Source organism: Thermobia domestica, chromosome 8 (assembly GCF_964235325.1).
Source record: "Thermobia domestica chromosome 8, izTheDome1.hap1.1, whole genome shotgun sequence".
Classification (NCBI taxonomy): Eukaryota; Metazoa; Arthropoda; class Insecta; order Zygentoma; family Lepismatidae; genus Thermobia; species Thermobia domestica.
The window spans coordinates 4,167,147-4,190,677 of record NC_137461.1 but is presented as its reverse complement, the minus strand read 5'-3'; the positions used below and the strand labels follow the sequence as shown (position 1 = coordinate 4,190,677).

The window sequence follows — 23,531 nt, the reverse complement described above, 5'->3', positions numbered from 1 at the left end:
AGACAAACCTCAGAAAAATACTTGAACGGGTCTGCGCTCGGTATATATTTTTTTCGCCCTACCAGAATGTGGCATAGTTATCCGGAATGCCAGGTTATCGACTGCCGAGTTCTGGGGACTCTACTGTAAGACATTTGCCTATTTTAGCCAACAGAGTCCAAATTTGTAGGATATTCAATTAAAAAAATGAAAATAAGTGAATTCTGGCTCTGTATGATAAGACAGAATAATTTCCTAATTGTTATTTCTCGGTAATTTTTACCTTCCTTTATCTTCTCAATTCTTATCATGGCCGAAGTATTACTATCAGTAATTTTTGCACAATCATCGAAAAGCATATTTATATTTTCATAAACTGGTGATAAAGATAAAATGCTATACTTTCGTTTTCAAATTCTCTCAGTGCTTATGTAATTGCTGTAGGAAGTAATTGTTATCTGTGTGTTCGTGAAGCAGAGAGCATTACATCCGTCCTATATAGTTGGCAACGTTGTCAGTGGGTGAAGGTGAAGGACTGGGCAGGGGTGTGTGATTAAGGTCGAAATGGAAGCAGGTATTAAAAAATGTACAAATACAATTATAATAAAAACGTACTGCTGATAATTAGTTTGTATTGTAAAGAACTAATTATGAAAATAAAAGTACACAGAAGGTCTTTTTTTTTAGGAGAAACCGATTAACAATGAATTGTCATTCGCAACGTGTTGAGAATGACATGTGCAGTTATGTAGGTAGAAGAGAACGAAGTAAAAAATTGCGGAATATTGGATGTGTTATAGGGTCAATTAAAAATGAAATAGGAACAACAGACAAAATGGGATAACTTACTTATTTTTATTGAAATATAGATTTTTCTGTCACAGTGATGTAATTTTGTGCCAATAATTTTCTGAGGCAACTTCGTCATAGGTTATATGCTAATAGCGAGATAGTAAACTCATCTAATTAGCCAAATACGGAGGTAAACAATACTGGTGTCACTGCGAACTGAAATAAATTGAACAATGAAAATTGATACGAATGTATAAAACTAAAAATATCAGCATTGTCTGATAATTGGGTTAACGATCTTTTCAGCATTTGGTGAGATCACGGTGTAATACACTATATGCATGTTTTAAGTCAGGTAGCCTTATTAAACCTAACAACTCACCGTATTTATGTAGCTTTAGCTACTAGTTTGCTCCAGCTATGTCGTAAAAATGCTTTTTAAAGATTCTTTTTAAAAAAAATATCTTTTTCTCTGAGCACCCACTATGAAGGTATAGTTTTGGGGTTAACTTTACAATGCCCGCTCCAGCTGTATACTCAGAAAAGAGAAATTACACTACTAATGAAAATGGATCAAAACTTACTTTAACTTTAAACTAACCCGCTCCTACTCCTACCCTACTTACCCCTATCTTATTCTGCTCTACTCTTCACTCCCCTATTCTAGTATACCCTTTCAAAGCTGCCCTACTTATCGATGCGCAGCTGGAGCGTGTATTGTAAAGTTTACCCATGAGTTACAACTTTCGCCCGGTGTGGATAGTTAGGTTACCTAATGGTTATTTTCATTTCTTGTAAAGAGTTTACGGCAGTGATAACTCAATTGGCGTACTCTTGTGTTCTTAGGGATCGGAATCTAGGGATCTTAGTGACTAGATTTTTTGTGTATAATTAGATCCTTATTTACCTTTACGTCCTGTGCGTATCTGAAATATTGTTCTAAATAAGTGTGCTTGTTTCTTTGTAGCACCACTTACCAATGAATTACTTGAGGAATTCCGGAAGGAGTTCTATGCTGATCCGAAAAATCGATTCGCTCAAAATGTATGCACACGAATGGACCCGTTGGAAGCTTGTTTGTCGAGGCAACACTTGGAGGAAACCAGCCACTGTTTTACTCATAAGGTAAATATAATTCTGCTATTCAGTTATTATAATGTATTTCTTTGAGATACAGAAACAGATATTTCAGGAAGAAGACTGGACCTATGTTTAGTTGAAGGGGATCAGCCTTTCTCCGAAAATAAATGTTACTATTTCGCTAATTTCTGTTAGTTAGGTTAGAGATAACTACTTGAGTCCTTGTATTTTATTTATATTCCCTTATATGCGCTTTCGATGGTTTTTATTCCATAGTTGATCATCCACTTGGTTTTCAACAAAAGGCGTAATAACAACTACGATAATTTAAAAATTATCAGTTTTAAGAACGCTTTAAAAGGGTATAATAGAGTAGAGTAGGGTGAGTAGAGTAAGGTAGAGATAAGTAGGTTAGGGTAGAGTCGGGTTAGCTTAGGGTTAGGGAAGAACCCATTTTGTTAAAATTTAAATAGAGTGTAAGTTCTCGTCTCTGCCTAAGGATACCAAATGGAGTGTGTAAACCTGCAGTCATGTTTAGAATATAAGTACTCATTACTTTCTCACAATCCAACCATGTGGTAACCTTGCGCGAAGTAGTTCCCTCCGCTTGCCTGGTAGTTCTTTGATTATATCTGCTTATTAAAAATATAAACACAAGTTCCGCTCTCCTTCTGGTGATTATATCCGCTAATATGAAGTACACAAACGAACAAATTATCCATTTCTTCCCTGTAAATTTTCTTTGACCTACTCTGCATATGATGCTCGTTGTTATATATATATATATATATATATATATATATAGAGAGAGAGAGAGAGAGAGAGAGAGCAATTACGGAACCAGCTACTGGCATTTGGAAATAACTTTATGAGTATTGCATTTCGTTCGCAAACCTGCGATTGCTATTCTGTTTTTACAAAGCTGTTGCTTTTTTTTTCTTTCTTTCTTTCTTTAAGAGAAAAAGTTGGACAGTGTAGCTAATTAAGGCCGCGCCTCCATTGGTTCCGAATGCGAACTGCAAATTCATGTGCCTCTTCTAGATCGAAGTTTTGCGAATGCGAATCAAGTTGGAATATTTCTTTCAAAGCTTCAATGTGAAATATTTTTGCTTGAAAAGACCTTAAGGTTTTGAGAGTCTAAATAATAAAATCTATTAATTTCCTTTGTGTGCAAAATAGAGTGAATATTGCTCCCGTTATTATTATGCTTCCGTGGTAACCGCTTCTATCTTCACTTTAAAATAAATTAACTAAATAAAAGTAGTGATTACAGAATCTCTTAGAAAATTTTCTCCATGAGTAAAAGAAAACCGTCTTTGCTATTTCAAACATATTTGTCAATTACATGTATTCGTAAAATCATTTTTTGAGGAACAAAAAGGAAATATAAATTGAATAAAATGTTGCGGTTCATGTATTAATTAAATCTTCATATTTTAAAGACAAAACAAAAGAAAATACACATATCTTTCACTCAAAGCTTCTTGCTTACATCTGCCCACAATTTATTCACGACGTGTCGTTTTTGGTAATCTGGATGAGCTTGGTTCCACAATGGAACTTTATCAAAAACACAAATTAGTAAAACATCAACATCTATTTCCATCTTTATTTTTTATTTTTATTTATTTATTTATTTTTATCTCCGCACCTCCCAACGTCGTCTGCTTTCACGCAAAACAAACTTTCTTCTCTCATGTAGCGCTCAATTCCTCTGCAGACGACTTTCCGTTCGCATGAATTCGAACGAACAACCCCAGCATGTTGGGATCGTTCGATTGGCATCTTTTCGTCGGTTTTCGCAATTCGCAGGACGGAACTAGTCGAGGCACTCTAATTTATTTACACGTCCTGGGAAATTCGCAATCGGAAGCAATGGAGGCGCTGCCTAAGAAAATGTGAGTGCAATTTATAAATTAAGAAATCGGCATGAATTAAGGATGCGAATAGTATTTGTACAAAGATGCGCCACTTGATGAAGATGGAATCATCCATCGAAACTGTCTGAGTACAAAATAAAGACAATGACACAATGAGGTACGCTCTTATTTTCTTGAGTAATTTCATGCATCAGTTGCGTACTCTTGACTTATTATTCAACTAGATTAGGCTAAACTAGCTGTTCTTTTCCTTTCTCTGGCATGTATATATTTGCTGTTAATCTACTTGTGACTGGGAGAAACAAAATATCGTCTGATATTTAAATAGTAAGCTATTCTTTTGAAAATTCAAGTGGTGTATGTAAATTAGAATTGATATAACAAAAGAATATTTATCTTTTCAGATTGAGATGGAAGGAAAGCCAGTATCGAACCAAAAGAGCTCTGGGAGATGTTGGATGTTCGCTTGCACCAATGCAATGCGAGTACCTTTCATGAAGCATTATAATTTGGAGGAATTCGAGTTTAGTCAGGCATTTTTATTCTTTTGGGATAAGGTATGAGCTATGTTTTTAAATATATTTTTATGTCTCATCATATATAGTGACTCACAAAAATGCATATGTGATATTATATAATCGTCGTCATAGCTACTATATTTGTAGTTTTGTAGGACACTGCGAAGACATGGTTAGACGTTTTTTCGCCATTAAGGTAATTGAACATAATAGTAATAATAAAGCATTGACCACTGGACTTTCCGAAATTAAATCCATTTGTTCCCCTTTCTGAGCTGTTGCTCTGCCACCGAACTATTTAGCGGCGTGGTCAACTTTTCTGTTTCTTGTTTTACTCCTTGGAAAACTACAGCAAAGCAGATAATTACTAGTACAGTGTGTTTCAAAATGATTTGAACGTTTATTGTTATTATTATTATTAATTGCGCAAATTACTTTAGAAAATTACACATAAGTACAATAACTTTTCAAAGTTCTAGTGGTAAAAATTGTACTACAGTACTTCTCAAATACCCAGTGTGAGCCCACTCTGTTGCCTTGCACACATATTCGGTAAATCAATTTTTCCCCATACCCATTTCAACATGTTTTCGTAATAGTTTGCATTGCAGCCACGGAAATCTTAGGGTAGAGGTGATTTGTACTCAATGAATTTGAGATGTCCCCACAGAAAAATCGCAGAGGTTAAGTCCAATGATCTTAGTGGCCAACGTAAGAGCTGTTTATTATTATGAGCAGCTCTTTAATCTAGCAGTGTGACGGTATCTCATTAAGGTAATTCTTAATATTCCTATGAAAGTGGCAAGGGACTCCATCCAATTGATAAAGTTTTGCACGGCCATGTTCAAGCTATGACATAAACCTTGCACTAAGCATGTATAAAAACGTTTCTTCGGAAAAGAAGTACGAACCCTACATTTTGAAAGATGAAATGGCTCATTTATTTTTGGTGAATCATGCACAATTTCATCGATTTTGTTTCTTTGCTCTTCCCGTCACGTAGAACGTGACCTCATCATGAAACACAGTTTGTTGAAAAACTCTTATATGCAGAACTTTTGGATGGGCTCACAAGATTCTTTGTGGGACGTGTGATCATTAGGTGTTGAATGTAGTAATAACTGCACTCGACAAGGATGAATCGTAAACGCTTATGCGCTAGGCATCACACAGTTATTCGGGACATTTGAAGGTCTGGACTAGCTCTCGCTGTAAACTTTTGAGGGTTGCATTGAAAACAAGCTCGAACTCTCTCAATATCTGCCTCAGACATGAAAATCCTACTAAACAATTTTCCCCTTCAAATGCACGCCATTGTCTTGAATTGTTGATCCCCATGTAGCGTAGTCGCCAACGCTCCCCAGGTTCGATTCTCGACGGGAGCCCATGTGGTTCGAATTCCACGTTAATCAATAGGTCTACGTCTCATATAGCCTCGCTGCTGAAAAGGGACGTTAAATTCAAAACCAAGTCAACCCGGTAGGGGCACTCAGTCGAAAAAGTGTAAAAAGCTTTTTCAGTTCAGGCATCCTGAATGAGGTTTTCGTATGTTTTCCTCATTCACATCAAGTAAATGTCGTGGTAGTACTAAACTTATAGGTCCCAGGCCGCTACCTTCCTTTCCTTTCTCCGGATAATGTGCTCGCCGAGGGACGTCATCCCTCATACATGACGGGCTAAATAGCCATAGATGCCGAAAGCCCAGAAATCTAGATCTTAAATTCCTTGAATTGTTGATACCACTTGCGAATGGATTCCTTTGATGGTGGTTCTTTACGAAATTTTGTTTGAAAATAACGTTGAACTTTCACAACAGGCCGACTAACTTGGAATTGTAGGACGCAAAATGCGTTGTTTGCATCTTTGGCAACCATCTTGTAACTTGACATTCCCACCTGACGGAAGAATTTCGAAATATTGTGACCATAACAAACAAAACTCGAGAGTATTTCAGTGTAATTTTAATCGTCGATAAAGTTTTAACGCTCATGGAACGATTTCTTATCGTTCGTAACATTTTGAAACACGCTTTGTCCACTGTTCTGAGTATTTCGAATGAAAAGTGAGAAACATTATTATTGTATGTGCTTGGGGGCCGCGGTGGCTCAGTGGTAGAGCGTTCACCTCTGGTGCTTGGAGTCTCGGGTTCGATCCCAGCCCCCGCCAAGTAAACTTTGTGGTGGACAAACACCGTGTGCATGGCTTTTCTCGGGGTTCTCCCGTTTCCTCCCACTTTCTTCATTCATTATTCATCATCACCGTCTCCTTTAGCCTAACCGGCATAAGCGTGGGACGTAAAACTCAAAGATTTCATTTCATTTCATTTTTTTTTCTATGTGCTTGCACAAATTCATTCGTAATGTTTCTGTAGACGTCTCAATTTAATGAATATATATATATATATATATATATATATATATATATATATATAATTTTAAAATTAATTGATGGAAGATAAAGTTACAGTAGACTCCCGAGTATCTGGCCTAATGTGGCGGAAGGACAGGCCGGATAACAAAAAATCCAGATAGGCCGAAGTTCATTGTAGTACCCTTAAAAGACACTAACCATATTCCAAGAACAATTTACGAATACATTACTGTACGTACTGTACAGTTATAATCAGGAACAGCGGCAAGCGTACTGTATTGAGATCCGCTACACATTGACGAAACAATGAACAAGGAGCAGGACGCTGCTTTTTTTTATATCACAACTTGTATTTTGCACACGACACGCAGGAGGATCGTAGCAGACGTCCGCTTCCAACGCCTTCCCTTCCTCATTTAATTATGATAAAAGAAAGCTAGGCCGGATAGTCGCGAGTCTGATATTCGGAAATCTACTGTATTTCAGATGAGAGACAGTGCAATTAAGACGACCTTAAAGACAGTTGTCGTCAGAAAAGAGTAACTATTTGTGGATCATAACGTGTGGAAGCTTCAGAATTTGCGACAAATATCTGCGAGTAATGATAGCATGTTTATAGTATTTTGTAATGTGAGTTAATTCTTTCAATATATTTGGTTACAGATAGAACGCAGTAACTTCTTTTTGCATAACGTAATTGAAACGGCTCGTCGAGGGGAATCAGTTGATGGAAGGCTGGTGTCTTTTTTACTTCAGGTAAGTCCTTTGTCTCTTGAATTATTTATACTCTTACTTGATTCAGTGATTCTAATATATGCAAGGTTTGACAGCAAAATTCCCGTATTGATTGATGGCAGTGTGTAACTGCTAATGACAAAACACTGTGTCATTAATGCTGTGATATTCTCGTTGTGTAGAACGTGCGAAATTTTGGTAAAGTAAGCACCAGGGTAGTGCTATTGATATTCTTTGTTTATGAAATTTTTGCAGGTTTGGGAATCACAGTCTTCGATGAGCGATGTTTAGAAGGGAACAGATGCTAAATCTTGACATCTTCTGCTAAACAATAATACCATAACATTAATCTCACACAATAAACAATATTCTGTTAGTAGTAGTTACATAGTACTAGCATCAGTGCTGCAACTTTTTTCGAACGGATATTAGAGCGAAAATGAAATATATTTTTTTGAAGTTTAACGTCCCACGATTACCCTTTCGGCTAAAAAAGACAGATGATTAATGAAAGTGAATGATTGTGAAGGTACATTTTTTCTCCTCTTCCACCGGAAATCGATTCAGGACCACGTGCACCTAAGGCACATGCAGTAGTCACTAGATCAACGGTGAGGGCTGGTTCTTAGAGCGAAACGAACCCCTCCGGTAAATTAGTTGTGTAGACGACATTGGATCAATCCTGACGAAAGGTTCGTACGGTGAACCTGAGAACACATTGATATGCTGGAAACAGTCACCAGCGTACGGTAGGCGTAGTTAAGAGAGGGTAGGTGGAGAATGATGATGGACACGTCGCTTCTCAGGGTCTTCTCCAGAGTCTGAACAGTTCTTCTTCTTGACATTTAGTCAAGAAAATCCCATCTCACATCAATACAATCAATCTAAAATCAGAGGCTGCAGTGGCTCAGTGATAGAGGATTCACCTCTGGTGTTCTCTCTCGCTCCAAGTGAGTTTTGTGGTGGACAAACACCGTAAATTTGGGCTTCCTTGCGGTTCTCCCGTTTCCTCCCATTTTCTTCATTCCATCATTTCATTCATTTTTCATCATCACCGTCCCCTTTAGCCTAGCCGGCAAGGTGTAAAACTTAAATATTTCATTTCATTTTTGGTTTAAAATCATGATTTTGGAAGGGGGTGTAGATGAGAATTTTTCCTCCAGTGGTGAGCGATCGAATTTGTCACATCAGAACCCAATTAGAGTTCAAGAAATAACCGATAATTATAAGCTTTAGATTGAATATATTAATGAAGGCCAACGAAGCGCAGCACATACAAGATAGCATAACAGTAGATTAGTAATTCAATTGATAATTTGTAAAAATCAGTAACTTTGTCATTAATGGTCTAGTAAACAGATATGTATCATCAGTACATTTTCAGTATCGCCTGGATATATTTTGATTACAAATTAAAGACCCGTCAAATCCATTTAATTCATTATAAATTCATTTAAATTAACAACAACATAATGAAACGTAAAAGTTAGGAAAACACAGTAAATAGTCAAAATAAGATTTACAGTTACAGAGACATTGTAATTGTAAATTTGTACTTTTCCTATTTATTGTGTTTTCTTAACTTTTATGTTTAATTATCTTACGTTGATCTGTGCTAATTTTCCGTCGGTTTTGCATTATACAGTATGTGTTATGTCTTTTTCTCTTCTTCTTATAATCAATCTGATTCCAATATTCGATTTTCATTTCTTCTTTTTTCCAACATATAAATAAAGGAACTGAGCACATTTATTGTTTATCCAATTCATGAATTCTAAATTATAATTCTGTCGATAGCAAGTTCAAGATGGCGGACACGCGAAATGAAAGGTATGTCTCGTATGATGCATGAAAAGCAAAAGTTCTTGGTTCGATTCCCGGCCAAATAAGTTTGTAGTTGACAATATCGTGTTCTTGGATTTTCTCGGAGTGCTCCCGTTTCCTCCCACGATCTTATTCCATCAATTTTTCCATTATCATTCACTTGCCTTAATCATCCGTCTCCCTTAGTCAAAGGACATTATCATGGGACCCTAAACTGAAAGATTTCGTTTCGAAAGTACTGAGATCTAGATATCTTTGTATTTCTATTTTTTCTGTACTTTTGTTGTTGACATTATAGAATCTGGAACTGTGTTCTAAAATGCTGAAAATTTGAAATATAATAGAAACATTAACTACTTATTTGTAACGTCGATAAAAGCTGGGAGGGAATCAATAAATAGGAAAATGACAGATTTACAAATACAGAGCCATTAAGAAACAAACCAACAAATACGGCACAGGTTGATAATGACAAGGTAAAACAATAGGATAAATTAAAAATTAGAACAAAGAAAACGTTAATGGAAGAATCGGAACGTTACGATAATGACAACGATTATTCGGAGCATTATTTAATTATTGCAACTTTGGGAATGATAGAGCCTTTTGGGACAGAGCAGGGAGATGGTGTCACACTAGGTGGAATGCTACTAAAGGAAGTGCTCAAAATGACTACAATTTGAACAGTGACTGATGTTTCATGCACGTTGTCATCTGATAACCATATTCTCGAATATCCTGTATATCTCCTGATCGGTGCAATATCACGTATTCATGTAAGTATTTTTGTTGTTTGTTATTAATCACCTGCTGAAATTCGAACATGATCTTGTGATCTATTCTGTTTTATACTGTTTACTCGATTTTTTAAATTAGGAAAAGTCTGTTTTTACAATTTGTTTGAATACTAAACTGAACTAATTCGAAGGGCCTCAGTGGCTTATTAGTATAGCGTTCACCTCTGGTGCGTGGGGTCCTTGGTTCGATCCCAACTCGCGCCAAGGGAACTTCGTGGTGGACAAACACCGTATGCGCGCGTTTTCTCGGGGTTCTCCCACTTCATTCATTCCACCATTGTATTCATTTCATCACCGTCTCCTTTAGTCGAGCCGTGTAAACGTGGGACGTCAAACTGAAAGATTTGAACCAATTCGAATAAAAATTCTTTACGTAGTTCTTCACCATCCATATTTTGTATTGGGAAAATTTCGGGGGATGTTACCACCTTCTTCGATCGGCAAATCTTGATGTTAATATTACTCATATCCTTAAGTCTAACGAAATAAATGGTTGGTTTGGAGATATTTAACGAAATAAATGGTATACTCATTTTGAATATAATGGAACGCTTTTCTACATTCAGGATAGCAACCGGAATTCACAACTGAAATGAAGAAATCGCCGTATGAATTAGATTATGTAAATAATATTAGCACGAAGATTCACTGATCGAAGAAGGTAGTAGTTCTCCAAAACTGTCTCGGTACAAAATAAGGATGGTGCGTAAGCAATCTGTATATAACAGCATACGTTATTGCGTGCTGTGAGGTACTCGCTTTACAGCCCAAGAACGGGCATGGCCTGAGTGGTGTGTGGTCAGCATGTCAGCACACATCGTCATTATTTCTGATTTTTAGACAGGCGTTTGTACATTTTAACTCAAGTTGCTTTCTAGTTATCTCACAACCAAATATTGAGTTCTCACTAGTGAACTGCAAGATGCAGAACTATGGTGGGTAGCCATGAGAGAAAAGAAACTCTCTCAAACTAGAAAAAATGTTAGTTGTATATAAATTTGTTATCGCAATTGTATATTATGTACTTAACATAATTTTCTTACAGGAGCCTGTAGGAGATGGTGGGCAGTGGGACATGGTATGTAACCTCATCAATAAACATGGAATGATGCCAAAGAAGTGTTTCCCTGAATCAGCGAGCTGTGAAGCCAGTGGTAGAATGAATACTATTCTCAGGAGTAAGGTAAAACCACTCTCTTGACTCATATATTTCTTCAGATTTTATAATATATAGGCGAAAGATGGTGTGCTATTATTTGAAGTAAAATTGTAGAATTAAATATTCATAAAGTACGTCATACCACCTGCAGATATTAAACAAGTGTATATTTATAAAACTTAATGATATGGGGGGAAAAGTAATAATAATCCACATTGGACATGAATTGAGCTGGGAAAGTTTGAGTGAATGATTACGGCATTTTACAGTAAAGGTTCATTACCATTTCTTTAGTTTTGTGTGCTTATTTGTATGAAATCCATTTAAATTTTCGGAGCTCCATTTAATCTTAATGTGGGTTATTCTCCGTAAAATTTTAAAACATTGACTTGAAATAAAGAACTCAATTATTCAAAGAAGATTCAGATTTGATCTACCTGTGGAAGAGAACAGAGCACTTTTCAAAGGAAAGTGGAATTGCCAGGATTTTTTACACAAGAGTATGCAAGAAGTATCTTAAGTGACAGGACCTTATCGTATTATTTATGAACGTGATAGTACAATCAAACTAAATGTAATCGTAATTGTAGATGTATTTTACCTCTTCAGAGTGTATCAAAATTTCAGAAGATTAGCTTCGTAGTTAACGATTGTTCATGAGCCGTGGGGACGAACTTCGGGAAGTAATTCTACAAATGGAATCAATAAGTCCCTATCAATCTGTATCCGGCAATGAGTAGTTTTCGAGTGACAGGCTTTTGAAGTCGTGGGAAAGGAGACTTTCGAGCTGAGTATTGGCAAAACATGCGCCCGTCTTAGACTTAGACTCGGGCCACTTTTGTATGGATGAACACCGCTGTTATTATGAATAAATCTCTTACGCCGCCATTGCACAATTCTGAAACGTTCATTCTTGAATAGAACAGGGTACGATTCGAGAACGGGCACATGTTCTAGGAATATTCAGCTCAAAAACTCGTTTTTCTGCAATTTCAGTGACTGTAAATCACTATAAGTGGAGCCTAAGTCCGAAGCGAACTCCTTTGAGGATGTGAGCCTCATCCCTGATAGCAAAATGGGCATAAACTACTCATTGTCAGACATGATTGAGTAGAACTTTCTTATTATTATTTCGAGTATTATTATAATTTTCAACTGTAGAGTCACCACCGTAACTTTGTCCCCATAGTTTACGAACACACTGAATACATAGTCTGATCAGTAGGGAACGTGATTAATTTTTGTTCCCACTACAGAACCACCAGCGCTATCTGAGTAGTATATTTTCTACGTACCAGAACATTTCGACTACCTTCCGTCGAAGTTGCAAAGCGCTAGGAGCATTGGTTGATGTGTACGGACTTACGACTGCCAGTGCTTGCTGAACGTGGTTCAGAAAAGGTGCAATGGAGCAACGTGCCAAAATTTAATTATGTTTCAAAGTATTTAAAAGAGCAACAGAAACGTTTCAGAGGATTCAGACTGTTTACGGTGGTAAGGAATTGAGTCGTAAGAACGTGTTTAAGTGGTATACAAGATTTCGTGATGGTCGGGAGAGCATTGAAGACGATTCACGACCAGGACCAGGTGTGGCGGAGATTGTACACAAAGATCGGTGTGCATCTGCAAGGTTAATCGAGGAAATACAAAGTCTACTGTCCATCTGATTCTTTATAATAATAATAATAATAATAAAAAAAAAAGGCACGCGAAAGGTTTTTGTGCGGTTTGTGCGACACACACTCAGTGACGAACGAAAACATTCTAGAAAGAAGCACTGCTAACACATGAAACAAGCAGCTGTATCCAGATTTCATGCCAAGCATTGTAACGAAAGATGAAAGATGGTGCTTTCAGTACAAACCACTTGTAAAGCGTCAAATCATTCCCAAACCTAAGAAAGCGCGCATGCAGAAGGGACGAATCACAACTGCCCACCTGTTTTTTCAATTCCAAAGGTATCGTCCACAAGAAATTCATTCTAGAGGGTCTGGCCATGAACGCCGAGTACGCCTGTTGAAAGAGATTCATGGTCTCTGTTGTACGACAATGCAGCTGTATACAAGAACAGGATGGTACTTTAGTTTGTGGGAAAAAAAGGGGGATCGTGGAGCTTTATTACCCCTCCATATTGTTCAGATTTGGTTCCATGCAACATCTAGCTATTTCCGAAACTGAAATTGACATTGAAAGGAAGGTATTTCAGCAATATTCCAGACATCCAAAAGATTTCCATCGCGATTTTGAAGAATTTTCCGAAACTGCAGTAGCAAGACTTCTTTACTAAGTTCTACAATCACTTCAATGCATGTATTAACCCACAAGGTTTCTATTTTTGAATAAATGGTATTGTAACCTAGCAGTCCGCAGCGTCTTGTCTTCTAACTTTCATTAATCACTTTTCCCACTAGGCAGACTGTGTATTATTAGAAATTAGTGGTGACCGAATTTTCTTTCTCTTGTGGTTTGTCTATGAAAACGTTTGGGATAGTTATTTTTAAATCTTACTCAAGAGAAGTGTATGGTTCTTAGCTTGTTTCCTTATGGTTAATATAATTACTATTTGCGCTTTCGTCTAAGTAATCAGTAACTATAGAATTATTGTAGATTGCTGTCTTAAATTTTCTGTTTGTTCCTTCCAGCTTCGTGAATATTGTAAGGAGCTGAGGGACTTAGTGGACAAAGGTGCTAGTGACGGTACTCTGTACTCGCAAGTCCGTAAGCAAATGTCCGAGATCTTTAGAATTGTGAGTATATGTTTAGGAACGCCACCGCAAACTTTCACATGGGAATACTACACCAAAAGCAAAGAATACAAGAGTGTAGGACCGATCACTCCGAAAGATTTTTACGAACAATACGTAAAAGCTGTCTACAACGTGGATGATAAGGTACGTAAGTGTTAAATTTTCACTGGTTTTATTATGTAATATTTCAGATTTGCTGTAGACGTGCAAAATTAGGAAATTCGAACTTTATTAGGGTGTTGAAATTAAGAGAATGGTTTTGGGTATAGCAGTGTAGGGGGAAAGTGATACGTAGCATATATATATATTTAGTTATTATGGAGAGAGTACTGTTTATTTGTGTGTATACACTTAGCTATTAGAAAGTAATTTCTGAAAGCTTTTGCATACTTAGTCCTTTTTTTTTTCTCTTTCTACTTCACCAGAAATATTCAGTCAAGTGCCCACCTCGTTAATCTAATACATATTTTAACATTATAAAATATTTCTGGTATCACTTTTTCCGCGAATATAAATCCTACTAGAGTTCGAGTCCCTCTTTAAATAGCAGGGCTCGTCTCATATGGCCTTGATGGTGAAAAGGGACTTTAATCTGTAGTTAATGAATCAATCTAATATTTAAAAAAATCTCGTAACTGTACATGTAAATGTATAAAAACGTTAGTCACATTTCTTCATGTGTAGATGCTGAGATAAATCAATAACACACCTGTAAGTATATAACTGTATTTAATTACTGAATTACAGAATATAGTTTCTAGCTAGTATATAAAACCCCCCTTATTCAGAAATACAAGGTTATTGTAAATTATTGTTGGAAATGAATGAAGTTTTACGTCCCACGGTTATGCCGGTTAGGCTAAAGGAGACGGTGATTATGAGAAGTGAATGAAATGGTGGAATGAAGAAAGCGGGAGAACCCCGAGAAACCCCCCCCCACACGGTATATTGTCCACCACTAAGTCCACATGGCGCGAGCTGGGATCGAACCAGGGACCCCAAGCACCGGAGGTGAACGCTCTACCACTGGTGTTCACTGGTTCTAGATTTGGTTGTTAAGAAAGGAGACATGCTTTGCAAGACAGCAGCAAATGTCACAAAAAGGGATATTTGTACATTTCCCAGGAAGGTGGCTCTATTACCATAGTACAAAGGCAATTCATCACATAGTTCTAAAGAATCTGTCACTTGGTAGATCCATTGGCGGGTCATATGCTTTTCCAGAATCAAGCTGTCAGTGTAATGGAAAGAGATTATTTTTTGGTGCCAGAAGCGCGGGTAATCCATGTAAGAGAAATTTTCCTACAAGAGAAAAGATATAACGCATTATTGCTTCCTAAAGCAAACGAGAATATCAGCCAACATATGGTCAGAATAACGTCATTTGATTGGTATTTACATATACTTAATGACGCTGCAAGTGCGTGTTTGCAGACCGTTTTATACATAAATTAACAGACTGTCATTTACCTATAATCCGTCACTCTTTTCTTAAAAGTAATATTTGTTATAAAAATTACTGTCTTTGGTTCGAAAACGTTTCGTGCCTTCATACTTACTAACCGTGAAACGTGGTAAAAATGTAATGTAGGACATGTAATATTATTTGAGTGCATTTGATAAATGTACCTGGCCCTGGCCCCTCCAGGGGTGCCCAGATTGCTAAACGACGTATTTTTGGGGGAAATTTCCCGAATTTGTGGATCATGAAGCATGTGTTTTATTCGAAAGCTAATTCTTATTGTTTTTTTTGTTTTTTTTTTCAAAAGTAATTATGTACGTACCATGAATCTGAGGTAACACGAAAACGTTTTATTTTAAAAGGATTAATGTCTATCTGATATAGGATGAAGCCTCACCCATTTTTACATGGAAATCATGACATTTCGCAGCTTTAAGCTGAAGCGATGGATTAGGCGTAGAAGTGAGTATGATTAGAAGATATTATCCTAAACTTCCTAGGTGTCCATTCCTAACCCCATGTGAGTTCTTTCCGAAGAGTTACTTCATCAATAATAAGGTTTATTCCTCCTTTTCTTGTAGATACCGTACCAGTAAAATATAATGTACTTGATGTTGTTGTGTTGTTGATTGCAGGTATGTTTAGTAACGGATCCACGACCAACCAACTCTTATGGGAGAGCCTATACGATCGATTGCCTGGGCAATGTGGTTGGAGGGAGACCCATCATCTACAATAACCAACCGGTAGAGTTGCTCATGGAACTGGGAGTTAAGTCCATTAAGGATAATGAGCCAGTCTGGTTTGGTTGTGAAGTGAGCAAACGACTGGCAGGGAAACAAGGCATAGAAGACCTCAAAGTGTGAGTACACCATTCACCAGTTGTAATAGTTTGAGGGAAAATCTAGATTAAATAGATAACAATGTGCATAGAACAACGATTTGCTAAGTTTACTACGTGGTAATTGTGGAAATACATTAATTGAAAACGCAGAATCTACATTTGTTCAGGGCACAAAATTTCCGGTCGCCACGTCGCCATTGGCGAATAGAAATTTAGAGTGGCGACCAGTATTCAGTAGGAATGGTTTCTGCATAAACTCATAGGGCTGCACAGTTTCTGTGGCGCACGAAAATAATTGTCACTGAGTGAGGGGAAATACAGAATGCGAAGTCTTCACAACGCTGTAATTCGAGCATCCATTCCCAACCTCAATCGAAATGCTTTGCCTTAAGGTAAGATATTTTTAACATGTATATGAATTGTCCAATTCAAAATTTATTATCCTGACTCTAATTGTCTGGTTTTGAAATTTTATGCCCTGCTCTTTGTCAAACCAATGGTCCTTGGGGGGACCTCCATAATTTGTACGTGAGAGATACTGGCGACCTCATTTTTGGATTGGCGAGCGCGTCTGACTTTCAAATTTTGCCCTTTGGATTTGTTATTGTAACTGAACGGTGGAGAAACCTAGTTGGTTTATATATATGTAAGAATGTTCAACTCATGTTTGAACTAAGAACTTTGGAGTACACCAATTTTATTTTGTACATAGCGAGCTTGTTCAGGCCAGATATATGTTGTGGGTTACTTCTTAAGTTTTATTATGAAGCGAATTTTTATAGTAAATTGAAAACTCGCTGTAGAAAATAATGTAAGTGTCACTTTGAAATTGTTTCACTTATATTATTTTTTTAAAATATATTTATGCCTTAGTTCAATTTTCATACATAGCTTCACTTCGTTATATGCTAGGTTATACTTCTAAGCAATAGTATTTTCTATTTTGTAACGCTTGGGCACAATTTACTATCTTTTGTCTCTATTGTTTTTGGCACTTACATTGCTTTCTACAGCGAGTCATCAATTAACCTTTTGATGATCTAAGTTTACAAACTTAGTTTCAAACTTAGAACACAGAAAAATTCATTTACTATCGTTAAATATAAGATATGCTCCATGCAAAGGATGACAAATTTCAACTTAGAGGTAGTTCCTTCTAGTCTTTCACTTCCTGTATGTTAGCCAAGGAACTCAACTCTGTAGGAAAGTCAGGTTTCGGCTTTATGCACACATAACAGCAAATCAAATAATGTCCAGGCAAATGTTATCGTATATTTTAAACAACCTATTTGTTTGATGAAGAAAATACTATATTATTTTTGATTTTCTTTGCAGCCATGACTATAAATTAGTTTTCGGCGTGGAAGTTCACCTGGGTCTGACTAAAGCAGAACGGTTATTGTATGGGGAGAGTATGATGACCCATGCTATGGTTTTCACCGCTGTGTCGCTGGATGTAAGTACAATTAGTTTAATCAGGAAGTCTTTTCGCATTTCTATGCGTCAATTATATAAAAAATGATGCTTCAGTGTTTATAAAAGTAATATATACAAAATAATTCATTAAAAGCAAGTAGTTAATTAAGTTTTGTTCACTGTTAGATTGACCTTAATGTAAACAAAGTGCAATTGTATCCGTCTGCAATGATGGTGACCCAACAACTAAAGCAGCGTTGCCAGGTCGGAAAGCCAAAGTATCTGTGGATCCCGTAAAATAGCTGTAAAAATCCGTACTTTGTATTAAAATATCTGGATAAATATTATATCCAGATGATTTGTATTTCCCTCAGCCTTCTGCTACTTCTTCAGTATAGCGTTCATCTTTAGTGCATGAGATGCCTGGTTCGATCCAAGTGAACTTTCTGATGGACAAACACCGTGTGCATGGGTTTCCGTGGGTTTCTCCGGTTTCCTCCCACTTACTTCATTCCAGCAGTTTCATTCATTTCTCATCATCGTCGTTTCCTTTAGCCTAGCGGACATAGCCATACGGCGTAAAACTCAAAGATTTAATTTTTTCTTCAGTATAGTACGTCTGCAAAACAGAGCAAATGAAATAAATTCTTCTTGCAGCATTCAGAGGCATGACAGATCTCAATAACATATACAATAATCGGTGTTTGTGTCAATCCGATGCTTCAGACCTCTCCGGTCCTTTGTCGAATGGGATGCGACATTTTATCTTTTTCATTTCAGTCCGTTGTCGGGAGCAGAAATGTTCACCGTCGCGAGGGTGGCCCTCTCGAGGGAACCCTCACCCTCAAATTCCCTCGCCCACAATTACCTCGCGAGGGCGAGGAAAAGCTTTGACAGCGACGGCAAGGGTGGGCGATGGATAACTCCCTTCGCGAGGGCGAGGACAAGTGTAAACCTGTTCAGTGGTAATTTTTTAGCATTTCGGCCTTGATAAAAAGATACAGACGATGGAATCTTATCGTAAGACGCTGTCAATTGGGAAAGAAAGGACAGAAAAAAAAAAAAAAGGATTCTCGCTACGCTACATGTTGCGTTTCTATAACGATAAAGGATGAAACCATGAAACCAGAAATAGATTACTTCTGCTACTACCGGTTTCAGTAGTGTGTTAACGGAGGAGATGAGATCTGTTCTTTGTACGCTGAATGTATTCCGAAAAGCCACTTCTCGGGGTCTATCACCGTTTTTCCTCAGTAAAGATCAATATTGATACTGGAAGTGCATCAGTAGACAGATGCGATTGAAGATGATATCCTTTCATGAGACGCTGAAAGGATTCCACAGCAACGCTTCACACTGGAAGTAGTACCATTTCTGTTTTATGGCAATTAACGTTGAAGCCAGAAACAGTTGATTTCTAATACTTCCAGGGGACACGGATGACTTAGTGGTAGAGCGCTTACCTCTGGTGCATAAAGTCCCTGGTTCAATCCACGGCCAAGTTAGTTTCTGGTGGACAAAATCATGTCCGTGGGTTTTCTCGGGGTACTCCTGTTTCCTCCTACTTCCTTATTCCACCAATTATATAATGATCATTCACTTGCTTTAATAATCGTCTTCCTTAATCTAACAGACATAATCGTGGGACGTTAAACTCAAACAGATTTTCTAATACTTTCGGTTTCAATAGAGGGTTAACTGAGGAGATGGAACCTATTTTTGCGACACTGAATAAGTCTAAAGTCTGCTTCTAGATATATATTGCCGTTTTTGTTCTATAAGAATTAATATTGGGATCGCAACCACTCGTAAATTCCAAACACTTCAGACTTCTGTAGTGTGTTATGAGCAGAGATAATACTATTTCTGGAAACGCTGAATCGATTCCACAAACGCTTGCCAATATCTTATCGTTATCGTTGTATGGCGATCAACGTTGAAATCGAATAAACTTCATCCACTTCGGTTTTGGTAAATTGTTACAGGTGGTTACGGTGTGTTTTCTTCAGACGCTGAATAGATTCCAAAATACCGTTTGTCACTATTGTAATTTTTGTTTTATGTCGATTAACGTTGAAACCGGAAAAAGTTGATTTTGCTACTTCCGGTCTCAATAAGAGAGTTAACGGAGGATATTTGATCAATTCTTGGGACGCTGAATCGATTAAAAAAACCTCGATTTCTTACTATTTTTGCTGTGATACCTGTTGACAGACAGACAGACGGACGTAGCCGTTCTATTGTGTAAGACTTTCGACACTTATGTTTAACAGATTGGAAGTCTAAAAATATAGTATACATCAGAAATTCATGTAGAGCTGGCAATGCTGATCTGAAGTGAAAGACCAGCGATTGCTGACGAGACTCTTAATGACGTAATACACGACTGTTGAAATTTCTTGTTAATTTACCTGCTCCTAAATGGTAGGAAGATAAAATTCGTACCATTTCCATGTTTAGATCTATTTTAGGAATTAATGAAAAGCGCTATTTATTGGCTTATTATGGAATCTAAAATGTGATCTTTTTCTTTTTTTAAATCTTGCATTTCGGTTGCTATAGCCAAACAAATACTAACCGAGCACATGGGTTTGTTTTGATTAGGATCAATCTAATAGTGAACAAACTTTCGATGATTTTGTACGTTCCAGAAGTACTAGACTTTTTTTTTTTTTTGTAAATAACATTGATAACATATGTGTCATTTTTCAGTGTAATTGTTTTAATGTATATGCGGAAGTTAGGTCTTAAAACTCAAAATTTTGTCGACATGGACGCATTCGAAATGCAGTTTAAAGACAGAAGGAAGGTAGTGTTAAATAATGATAATATAAAAACTTGATAATATAATTAGCACTACTAGTCTGGCGCGGTCGCTATAGGAATATCGTTATCGAACTCAAGATACAAATCTTGGCTTATACGAATACCTTTTGAGTTGTTTATAAGACAACTGTCAAATTCTCTCTTTTATAATTATCTGCATTTCGAATTGACACGTGATTCAGCATCAGGTTTTTCAAGGAATAAAAGGGTAACTTGCATTATCTCATTTCAACTCTTTAATTCAGTTTTCCAATGTATTATTGTTATATATTTCCGTAAATATTATGTGAATTCTTGACCTCATCCCTTAATCCTAGAAGTACCAAGAGGGGAAGAGCACAATTTTACGCGTGCATTCATTTTTTTTTTTTTCTTCAGATAGTGTTCCTTCAGTGCTTTGATTTCTTTTACTTGTTCGAATGTAATGTTTACTTTTGTTAGTTTTATGTTATAATCCATTTTATTTTTTATATAAAAAGAATTCATTGGATGCGGGCTGGTTCCACTTCCCCTTTCAGATTAGGTTTCCGTTTTAGCCATTTTTCTTTTAGCCCATAATCTACATTTTTTAAAAAAGTTTTACTTTATCTCTTATATAAACACTGAAGCTTACAATAGCATTTTCTGGTGGTAGATTTTTTCTGATGTATTATTATTACTAAGTATTCTGCCTGTTGACATGTCCTGGGTCTACTAAGGTTTTAATTCCTTTCTTTTGTAGGTTCGGGTCTCCTCTTTTAACTCCCGATATTTTCTTCTATTTTTCAAATCATCGATCAGTTATGTTCTTCTTCGTACTCCTCATTTATTTTCCATCTTTTCTTCTATGGTAGTATGAAGAAGACAATTTCCTCGCAAGATGTGTTCAATCTAGTTATCTTTCCTACGACAGATGGTGGCTAGAAGCGTCCTCTTCTCTCATATTCGTTTTAAAACATCTTCGTTTGTTACTCTTTCTGTCCATTTTATCTCCTCCATCTTTCTTCAATATCACATTTCGAGGCTCTCTAAATATTTCTTCTCTAACTTCCATAATGTCCAAGTCACTGAACCATAAACTCCAATATTCCATAAATAGTACTTGACCAACTTCTTCCTTAGTCCGATATTTCAGTCTGCTAGTTAAGAGTGATCTTTTCTTGTTGAATGATTCTTTGGCTACGGCAATTCTTGACCTGATCTCTTTTGGTGCAGTAAGCGTCTCTTGTCAAAATACTTCCTAGATATTTGAAATGATCGACCTCTTCAAGTTTTCGTTGTTCTTTCACCTGTAAGGGCGCGTATTGACGAGATGTTCTCATGACTTCTGATATTTCGATGTTGATTTCCATTTTATATTGTTTCCCAGTGTCAATTATTTTGTCACTCAGTTCCTGTAGTCTTCTTCGGTTCTAGCTATAATAAGCATATCATCTGCATACCTAACCGTATTAATGATCTTCCCTTCAATCTTGAATCTCCAATTCCCACTAATGCGTCCTTCATTAAACATTCACTGTGAATGTTAAATAATTGAGGTCACATACTGCACCGAATCTATACTACAACCTTGTCCGACTCTTCCAATCTTCACACTATTGGTTTAATTTAATTTTCAAGTTTACCTGCACGTCGTTAAGTTCGTAAATGAATATTGTCATATGTAACCCTCTAAGGTACATGTAAAGTATAACTACTTAAGGGGTTTCTGTTATTAATTTACTTTAAAATGTTAACTAAAATTCAATAGATATAGTGTAACAATCACTTAAAAAAAACATTGCGGGTAACCTCCATTTGGTAAATACGTAGCAGATACAGGCTTTGTATTTGAAGGTTTAAAGGTAAAAGTGAGGGAGTGGAGAGATGATGTTGGAAGAACAGATGTTCACATACAAAAAAAAGTCAGTTTCCTTCACTTCACACTAACAGTAAGATTTAACTCCGTGTGACTTTGCCTTTTTCCCAAACCACAAACAAAAGCTTCCAGTTCGCCGCTTTCAAACAAGTGAGAGGCTATCGCAGCATATAATAATGACTTTATTGATATTCCAAAAAGCGAATTTTTAAAAATATTTGACTCGTGACTTTTAATGTAAAAGTGTTTTGATGCTTGTGAGGGACTATTTTGAGAAATAGTAAAAGGTTTTATGTAAATAAATTGATTGTTCAAAAAGTATGTAAAAACTTTCGGCATGTTTCTCGTATATATATAAAGGGAAACATCATTGATGGACGAAAATTCAGAATGTTATTGCAGGTTTCCCAAATATTATCTGAGATCACATCGTCAGATGAAAATATTTTATACATTGTTTATTCTGTTGCCTGATAAATTTAGTTTATGTAATTAATTTCTTAAGTTTTTGTGTATTAGGGCTATTTAATGAATGCAAATGTTTCTAATTTATGAATATTAAGAAATTTACATTTTCTCCCTTTCTTTTGTTGATTGCAGGGTGACACACCAACCAAATGGCGTGTGGAGAACTCTTGGGGCGAAGATCGCGGAGAGAAGGGTTACCTTGTGATGAGCAGTGACTGGTTTAAAGAATTTGTTTTTGAACTGGTAGTGGATAAGAAATACGTCCCTAGTGATGTGATGCAGGTGTTCAAGATGGAGCCGACCGTTCTCCCGGCGTGGGACCCCATGGGTACCCTGGCTTAACAATTAACCACGATATTTAATTGAAAGTATCAAGATGAAAAATTCACTCAAATGAAACGTGGCTTTGATGAAGGATAGCGAAATCATGCCTAAATTGATCACCCACTGATTTAGAACCAACATTGGAAATGAAATAAAGTTCCCTGTGTGAAAATTTTGCTTTTTGTTTTCTTTCTTTAACCTTTGTACATTATTCTATCAGCAACATTTATGAATTTCGGATTTTTTTTTCTTTTTCAAAAAACAGATAATATGCCTTACTGTAATTTCCTTTGTTGATATTTAAGATTTGAGCGGAGAAGGTCTCATATGGCTGAGGAAAAATTATTTATAGGTTATTTGAAACTTTTACCTGTTGTATATGGTGTTCATATAAGTTATTTTCTTTATAAGCTCACAGACTCTTTATTAGGAGGAGATAAAAAGCAGAGATCAGGTCACGTTATGACGAAAGT

At 36.6% G+C, this 23,531-nt stretch overlaps 1 protein-coding gene across 1 annotated transcript; it reads left to right on the top strand.

The window, feature by feature from the left end:
* Positions 1 to 398: 398 nt before the first annotated feature.
* Positions 399 to 23,233, top strand: LOC145692655 (bleomycin hydrolase). The gene is made up of 9 exons (XM_081768018.1): positions 399 to 553; positions 1,739 to 1,896; positions 4,136 to 4,288; positions 7,283 to 7,375; positions 11,021 to 11,158; positions 13,777 to 14,025; positions 15,979 to 16,205; positions 17,523 to 17,643; positions 22,867 to 23,233. The coding sequence occupies exons 1-9, from the start codon at positions 544 to 546 to the stop codon at positions 23,074 to 23,076; spliced, it is 1,359 nt and encodes a 452-aa protein (XP_081624144.1). The 5' UTR covers positions 399 to 543; the 3' UTR covers positions 23,077 to 23,233.
* The last annotated feature ends 298 nt before the right edge of the window (positions 23,234 to 23,531 follow it).

Excerpts from the sequence above, each read along its gene's own strand:
- LOC145692655 (XM_081768018.1), top strand. Across the intron at positions 14,026-15,978 it reads TCTACAACGTGGATGATAAG|GTATGTTTAGTAACGGATCC; the intron begins GTACGTAAGTGT and ends TGTTGATTGCAG. Across the intron at positions 17,644-22,866 it reads TCACCGCTGTGTCGCTGGAT|GGTGACACACCAACCAAATG; the intron begins GTAAGTACAATT and ends TGTTGATTGCAG.